Genomic DNA, 8710 nt, shown 5'->3' with positions numbered 1-8710 from the left:
GTTGCCCCCCTTAATGAGTGACCGAGAGTTTTGAGGATGGGCAAATCAGGGCAATTGGAAAATTTTACCTGGGTAAAATAAGTTTTTGGGGGGTTGAGGGGGGGAGGGGGGGGGGGGGGCATGTGCCCCCTCTCGACCCCTGCTGGCTTCACCACTGCGGGTCATGATATTACAAAATTTCATCACTGGGGATTTTTTATTGTTGATAATTTTTTCATAAGTATCAAACGCTTGAAAATATTTTCAGAGGAAATTAATTTTTTTCGTTGAAAATATTTTACAACGAAAAATATTTTACATCGAAACAAAAATTTAACAAGAATATAAAGATTTTGCCCAAACGGCAAACAAAATATAGGGAATTTTTCTCATCATTTTACTTGAGAAAAATAATAAAAAAAAAAGTTATCGTCATTTCAGACATATTCAGTCAATCAAAAGTCATGTTTTCTGCTTCACGCCTAATGGAATCAAAGAGTGCGGACGACAGATAACGCTCTCCAAAGCTCGGAAAAATCACCTGCATGCCAAACAAAGTCAAACAGAAAAACAGATTAATATTTTTGGATAATGGAATTAAAGCATTTTGAAGCCATCGTATTTTTTTTCTTCTTCCTTTTTTCAATTTTATTTCGTGCAAAAATCCATCCAATAAAATGAACACAAAGGGACAGCTGATCAAATATGATATTATGGCCACACAAGCACAAGCTTTGCAGAAGTAACGGACAGCTTGAAAAAACTCATCATAGTACTCTGAAACATCCTTCACCACCTAGGTTAGGATAAGACAGTTGTAGAAATATAAACCCTAGAATTTGGGGTCAGTCTGGTGAACCAAATAATTCTGTGTGAAACATATTTAGAGGGTGATTAATCAACCTAAGCACTTAAGACTTACAACAATCAGTTTTCCAGTATTTTCTGGCCTCTTTGCCAGCTTTATTGCAGCAGCTGCTGCAGCACCAGATGAAGTTCCCACCTGCAAAACCACGCTCCCACATTCAGCATAGAAATTGAAAATAATAAAAACCCGAAAATGAATAATAATAATAAAAAATAAAAAAAAAAAACTCTAGAAATGGAGTGTAAAAAGTTCCTAGAGAATCAGTGCAGGTCATCTTAAACAATCAACATACCAGCAAACCTTCTTTCAAGGCAAGCAGCTTAGCAGTTTCAATAGCTTCCTCACTTGATACCTGAAAAAGTTACCAAAACATCACCGAGTCATTTAAAGGAAATTCATGCCTGGATTTGCAGCTAACAGAGGTCAGAAATATTCCCTTGTAAACAATAGCAGCCACTTGTCACAATGCTTCAATAGATTCAAAAAGAAAATACTATTGAAAGGTCTCCATTCAAAAATATAATTGCACTTCAAGCGCCATATATAGCCATCACAAGGATTTGCAACTTTAGTTTGAACTTCTTATGGGAATGTCTGAGGCCCTGGCCATCTTAAGAGTTTTCCTCTTTCATTTTGAGGTAAAGAGTATTGTATCAGTCACTAAACAATTACACCAGTCTTTGCAAACTCCAATCAGAATATCCAATTTTCTTCAAAATTCAGACATCAATATGCTCAAACTTGTCCACGTACAAGAACTCTTTATTGTTGTCTAAAAGCATTTCTGTCATTGATTCTAAAATGCAGACATTTGAGTTTGGCAGTTTGAAATTAGTTTAAGAGAATGACCCGTTTCATGGAAAACATATGCATTTTCTTTTCCATGTCCCGCTTAACAGAACCAAAATAAGAAAGATATACAAAAGGTCTCCCAGAGAATTCTCCATTTTTATTCTCAAAATATTTGGTAACTATGTGATTTCCAAGAAAGACAATTTCTGAACCCGAACCAAGCATGATGGTAATATATTCATTTCTAAAATATACTTCAGAAAGTGGCCAGAAAAGATAAAAAAAGATCTTCAGAATGAATTAGATTTCTTCATGATATAAAAGACAAGACACGTTGCAAGCCCTATAAAGCTGATTCACATCTAGATGATATGCCTTGGACTAAGTACAACTAAAAAGAACCCTACTAGTATATGACTGAAATAAAACTAAACTTAAAACAAACAAGTCACTATGATTAAATAAATAATAATAATAATAATAAAAACTTCCTTGGGCAAAAACTTAAACAAACCAACTCCTTGATGCCCTTTTGTGGAGCCTGATTGTCTGCCCTTAACATTCATAATTTACTCATCCATAATTATCGAATAAAGTTAGAGAAAAGGTGATAAATGAGTTATACCTCTATTGCAAGACAATTCTACTCGTATTCCCCATTATTATGATGTATTCTGACTATGCTCATGCTGGTACTTTTTATTCAAAATGCAACAATAACTTACAAACTATAGCAGAAGCACATATTTTCAAATGTGAAATTGAAGTGAAGGCCAATAAAATGGTTCCAGACTCACTTGAATAACCTCATCAAGCAGGTTGACATCCAGAACAGCAGGGATAAGACCAGCACCAATTCCTTGGATCAGATGCTTGCCTATGAGACGTGAGGGCGTGCAATGTATATGGTTAGAGAACTGTCATTGACAATCGATGCAGGTGAAAGAAGCCATATAGGTTTAACTAAATTCATTTATGCAACCCAAATTCAACAATAGATTTGACTATCCAAACATGTGCAACTTCAATCTGCATTAACTAAAAAGACATGTCTTCAAATTCTGATATTAAAAATTAATTTGCAGTAAACCAAAATGGATAGATTGCCATTCTAGTTTCAAAGAACATGTAAATTCTGAATTTACTAGGATTTGTACCAATATGGAAGTGATTTATAAAATCATTACGCTATGGACTTATCAATTACAGATGGAACTTACTGTCATTTACATGCACAAGCAGGCTTATTAATTCCCCGAGTTATTACTAGCTTTTGATATATCAACATCAGCTGCAGATAATTGTGCCATATGTTCTAGCAAATCAAAGTTTAATCATCTTTACTCGAGATACCTTGATGATCTCAAGCTAAGCTGGTCCAAGCCTATTTCTTAGGTTAACAAAAATGAGATTCCCTGAATTTAGAAATATAATTTTAGAATTAACATATAAAATTACAACAATATTCTCAGCGGTAATTTTTTTTGATACTAATGAAACTTGGTGCCGGACTCAAACTGTACCAATCCAAAAATTTTGGCCCAAGACTCAAGAAAATTACTAATAATGCTCCAAATTGGGATCTGCAAAATGTGTTACCTATTGATGCTCTCAAAGTAATTCCTCAAAATATGTAATATCCTTGTCCCACATTGGGAAGATAAGGAGTAACCCACATAGAGTGGGTGGTTTATAAAGATAGTCATGAGTATTAAGTCCCACATTGCCTAGTTACTAGGTTAAACTGGACTTTATAAAGGATTCCAGAGAAGCTCTAAATCGATTAGTCCTTTTGGGATGATAGCGCAGATGTGGTTAATGCTTTTCCTTGAGTCGTTACAAATGGTATTTAGAGTCGCTTAGTAATGTTAGATCATGTGATACTGGAGCACCACATGACATGGCAAAACGAGGACGTCAGTGGCTTAAGAAGGGGAGTTTGTAATACTCCTGCCCCACATTGGTAGGATGAGGAGTAACCCACACAGAGTGGGTGGTTTATAAAGATAATCATGATCGCTAAGTCCAACATTGCCTAGTTACTAAGTGAAATTGAGCTTTATAAGGGATTTTAAGAAAGCTCTAATTAACTAGTCATTTCAGAGTGATAACGCAAATGTTGATAGCGCTTTTCCCTGGGTCGTTACAAAATAACACTATGAAAAAGTTACAACACTTTGGGTTTAGTTTTCAAAAATATTTTTCACACCACTCAATATCTCAAACTGTTATATTCTAAGGAGTAAATTTTTTTTGATACTAATGAAACTTGGAAATCTGGCACTTTTTTTTAATACTAGGTTTTCTAAACACATTCCACGGATACACAAGGGAAAAAGTACTGAGAAAGAGTAAAGCATTAAGGACAAGTACAAAAAAATGTTAAACTGACCAGGCTGTCCTCCATTCAAGACTGCGCTTTCAACTGGTTCTACCCCAAACACCTAGACATAAACAAGAAAAAACATACCATTAGTAAAACAAAATAGGAACAGGTACTCTCTCTTAAAACCCATAAACATGCAAGTCAACCTTGATCTCTGGGTTTTTCTCCTTGAGGAAATTCCCTGCACCAGTTACAGTACCCCCAGTCCCAATCCCTGCAACCAGTGCATCAACTTTCCCTCCTGAATCTCTCCATATCTCTGGACCAGTGGTATCATAATGGATCTAAACAAAGATTGACAGAATGATCAGTTAAGCGTGTCAATCATCTATCACATCACAAGATATTTGACACAAAGATTACCTTCGGGTTGGAAGGATTTTCAAATTGATGAAGCATATGACTATTTGGTATTTTACTTAGTAGCTCATTGGCCTTCTCAAAAATCCCAAGAATGCCCTTGGCAGGATCTGTAAGGTACAACTCAGCTCCAAAAGCTCTGGACACAATTCTTCTCTCAAGACTCATTGAAGCTGGCATGGTAAGTACGAGTTTGTAACCCTTGATTGCTGCGATAAATGCCAATCCAATGCCAGTGTTACCACTAGTAGGCTCAATGAGGACAGTCTTTTGCCGCCATTCAAGCATGTCAAGAATGAAGGCATGTTAGTTAACTGTTCAATAATATGGCCAACATATCTAGCAATATGAAAATATCCCTTATATAATCAACATGATTTGCTTAAAGGAAAAGAAAAAATAACTCCAGCGTGAGCATCACTGAACTGTGAACAATTCCCCGAGAAAAAAAAACTGTTTGCTGGAGCAGTTTTGTTTGTTCTGTTGTTTAGGCTGCTTTCTTTTGGCTGGCCTTTTGGGTGTATAGTTGAGCTTGGAGTTCAAGCTTTCTGCTGGAATGGTGTTTTTTGTGTTATTGAAAAGTTACTCATTAAAAAAAACAAAAAAAAAAAACTCACGATCTAACTGTTTAAGTCATAATGAGGGTTTAACATTTATTCATCCAAATACAAGAGAGGGTTAACATCGGCATAGAGTGTGTAAAATGTATATAGGATGTGCAATGGAACTTGTATAACAGACAAAAGCACATAGCTGCCATCACAAAGACAATTTTAGGTTTAGGGTGGGGAGGGTTGCAGTTCTTCTAGAACAAGAGAGGCAAAGTTGAATTTGTATGAACAATTTAAAGAAAAAAAATATGTAGATATGGGGAATTTTAAATACTAACCTTCCCTGGAGTAATCAGACCCTTATCTTCTGCATCTTTAATCATACTGTACGCAATCCTGCATGCCGAAAATTTTATCCAAATGCATATTATGCATTAGTCCCAACTAAAGATTCTTAAAGAAATCCTTTAGTTGCTAGATCACTCTAATATTAAGCAAAACACAATCAATATATATATATATAAACCCAAGATATTTACCTGTCTTTAATACTAGAACAGGGTTCCATCATCTCAAGCTTGGCAGCGATACGGGCTACACAACCATCAACAACATTGTTGAGATATACCATTGGTGTATTGCCTATCAACTGCACAAGTCATAAATTATGATTAGTGAGATTGAATTTGAGAAAAAGAAACATGAAAAAGAATTAGTTCTAATGATAACGTAATACTTCAGTAAGATCTTTCTTGATTGCGCACTTGTCCTCCATGTTATCTTTTCAGAAAACCTGCAAGCCCAAAAAATAAAAATTTGAGTGAGAGAATACCTTGAAGATGTGAAGTTGCAATCTTACATATATTACAAGAAATGATTAAGGGCACATTTTAACAAACACGAAACATACACTTATAGCAAGATATCCAAGGCTAAGCTTGAAATTCTCAATATCATGTAAAACTAAGATAGACAGAGCAGAAAACAGGATAATAGCAATGATATTTCAATCACCCATCAGATATTCTTTAGAATTCCAGAAACCACTACCCAAAATAGGCCAGTAATACGCAGATTTTTATACACAAGAAATTAGTATCCAAAAGAACACAAAATTAGTAACCCCCACCCCCCCCCCCCAAAAAAAAAAAAAAAAAAAAAAAACAACGGCAAAATAAATGTCAAAGTAAATATGTGAAACACCCCAACAATGTAGATTTTCAAATGAATAACCAAATGCCAAAAGCCTTTACTTTAAAATTAAGAACCAATCTACATAAACAGGGGCACAAAACAGAGAAATAGCTAAGATATTTCAAATACTCAAAGTTCTTATAAGAACTTCAATTACCGGTGCAGACGTTTGAGAAAGAATCACCAGAACCTCAAAGTCCAATAGGTCCTTCTATCACAAGACAGTGCACAGTGCACTTCAATCTCAACAGGCACTCAACATAAATAGAGCACAGAAGGGAGTAACAGCTGAGAAAGGAAAATGTTATTTACACGCCACCCCCTCATGGAGGGACCACACACTGAGACCATCCCATGTAAAAGGACTGTTGTACCCTTTTGTGCTCCTTATTATTTGTAAGTAACAAGCTCCGCTGAGAAATGTCCAAGTACCCGATTTTGGAAAGAATCCAATGGTGCAGAATTTTGAAAAAAATAAGCTTTTGCCTTGATGTGGTCTAATGCCTTTAGTTCATTTTATTTTGTATCATGAATATCATAACGGAGATGATATTTCGTTTAAACTTCCGTTTAGAAATTTACGAAAGTTTACGTAAATATTTTTGAAGTGTTGATACATGTAATATGCATTAAAAAAAAATAAAATAACTGAAAATATGAAAAAAAAAAATTTAAAAAATTAAAAGCATTAAAATTAAAATAAAAAATAAAAAACTAAAAATAATAAAACTTAAAAAAAATGCTAAATGTATAATAAATCTTCGAGTCGACTCGCGATTTGAAAATGCCCCCCTTACTTTTTAATTTTCAATATTGATTTCTTAACTTTTTCGTATTTTTGAATTGGGCCATTTTCATCACTTTTCTATCCAATTTTGCAAACTTTGTTAGTTTCACGTATCTATTTTTGCCACATCAAAATATATATTTTTTTAATAATTTCTTTAAAAAACCTTGGGCCCTGACCTAGGGGGTGGCCGCACGGCTACCCAGGCCACTAGGGGTGGCCGTGCGCCACCCCAGGGCAGTGAGGGTGGCTCGAAAGCCACACCTAGGGTCGGGAGGTGGTGTGTGGCCACCCCTACGGACCACCCCCAAGACTTTTTTTTTTTTTACTATTTTTGTTTTTTCTTTTTAAATAAAATTATTTAAAAAATATATATTTTAAGGTGCTTTGGCAAAAATAGACACGTGGCACTAATAAAATTTGCAAAATTGGATGAAAAATTGACGGAAATGCTTAATTCAAAAACGTGAAAATATTAAGGAGTCGATGTTAAAAATTAAAAAGTAAGGGAGCATTTTCAAATCGTGCGTCGAATCAAAAATTATTATTATACAATCCAGAAAATAAAACATTAAAATATATATATTTTTTTTTAAAAAAAAAGAAAGAAAAAAAGAAAAAAAGAAAAAAAAAAAGAGGAGAGATGACTGAGCCACTTATGGCCGGTTTAGGGTGGCAAAACCCTAACTTTTTTTTTTTTGTTTTTTTTGTCCTCTTTGGCCTATCATAGGTGAGGCAGAACACACCGTAGCAATCGGACTTGTTCTTGGGGTCCTCAGCCTCCACTGGGGCCGGAGCTCGAACTCGACTGAGAATTACCAAGAGAACAAAACTATGAGTGTAAACTATGGTCTCAGGAAAGAATTGGTGGGCATTGATAAGAAGATTACTTTGGTGCAACAGAGCAAGAGATGATGGCAGCGCTTCGTGTTCGAGGGAACGGTCGAAAAGCTCAACGGCGGTGATTGTCGAGACAGGTAGACAAGAATGAGAGCTGGGATGAGTGCAGGTGTGTCTTGGTGTAGGAAGATGATAGCTCTGCCACTGCCATGGCGGCAGAGACAGAAACTTTTCGAGAGTGAGAGAAAGAAAGCTTTAGAGAAAAAAGAAAAAGAGACTTCAATTTGGTTCAGATTGACAAGCTCTCTTTACCGAAAAGAGAGAGAGAGAGAGAGAAGCTCTGGTTTGGGGTTGAGGGTGGGATTTGGAGGGAGAAGAGAGGTGGGAGAGGAGCCACCCCATTTTGGCCAAGGGGTGGCTGAGCCACCCACTCCTCCTCTTTCTTCTTCATCTTTTTATTTTTTTATTTTTTATTTTTTATTTTTATTTTATTTTTTTATTTTAAGTTTTTTATTTTTTTTTAGTGGATATGACACGTATCAACATCTAAAAGGTATTGACGTGGACTTCCTTCAATTTTTAAACAAAAGTACCATTTTCGTTTGAATAATGATTCATTACCACTTTTTAATACAACTTTTCACCACCTTACTTATGTGGCAAGGTGGTCCCTCACCTTATTTTATTTTTAAAACCTAAAAAGTAGTAGAGGACTACCTTGCCACATAAGCAAGGTGATAAAAAGTTATATTAAAAAGTGGTAGTGAATCATTACTCTTTTCGTTTTTAGCTATAATCAATGTGCCTTTTATGATACGGAATGAACGCATTTAGCCCAAAGAATTACTAATACCCAAAATCCGATGTATCTCAATATAAACAACCAACCAATAAGAATTGTTACGAGTCTAATAAGAGTATTATTTCTTTTAAAATTCTAGTAGAAGATAATA

At 35.3% G+C, this 8710-nt stretch overlaps 1 protein-coding gene across 1 annotated transcript; it reads right to left on the bottom strand.

The window, feature by feature from the left end:
- Positions 1-240: 240 nt before the first annotated feature.
- LOC133851412 (cysteine synthase-like) lies at positions 241-6438 on the bottom strand. Its single transcript, XM_062287831.1, has 11 exons — positions 6288-6438; positions 5673-5729; positions 5476-5585; positions 5275-5332; positions 4389-4652; positions 4172-4309; positions 4032-4083; positions 2437-2516; positions 1140-1199; positions 902-982; positions 241-520 (listed from the first exon to the last, which is right to left on the bottom strand). Exons 2-11 carry the CDS (start codon positions 5709-5711, stop codon positions 431-433), a joined length of 972 nt encoding a protein of 323 aa, XP_062143815.1. The 5' UTR covers positions 5712-5729; positions 6288-6438; the 3' UTR covers positions 241-430.
- Between the last annotated feature and the right edge of the window lie 2272 nt (positions 6439-8710).

The sequence above is a fragment of the Alnus glutinosa genome, chromosome 12 (assembly GCF_958979055.1).
Source record: "Alnus glutinosa chromosome 12, dhAlnGlut1.1, whole genome shotgun sequence".
Taxonomy (NCBI): Eukaryota; Viridiplantae; Streptophyta; class Magnoliopsida; order Fagales; family Betulaceae; genus Alnus; species Alnus glutinosa.
The sequence above is the reverse complement of the archived record's forward strand: the minus strand, read 5'-3'. Positions and strand labels throughout refer to the sequence as shown.

Excerpts from the sequence above, each read along its gene's own strand:
- LOC133851412 (XM_062287831.1), bottom strand. The coding sequence starts at position 5,711 with ATGGAGGACAAGTGCGCAATCAAGAAAGATCTTACTGAA. Across the intron at positions 4,084-4,171 it reads AGAAAAACCCAGAGATCAAG|GTGTTTGGGGTAGAACCAGT; the intron begins GTTGACTTGCAT and ends GTTTATGTCTAG. Across the intron at positions 1,200-2,436 it reads TGCTTGATGAGGTTATTCAA|GTATCAAGTGAGGAAGCTAT; the intron begins GTGAGTCTGGAA and ends TAACTTTTTCAG.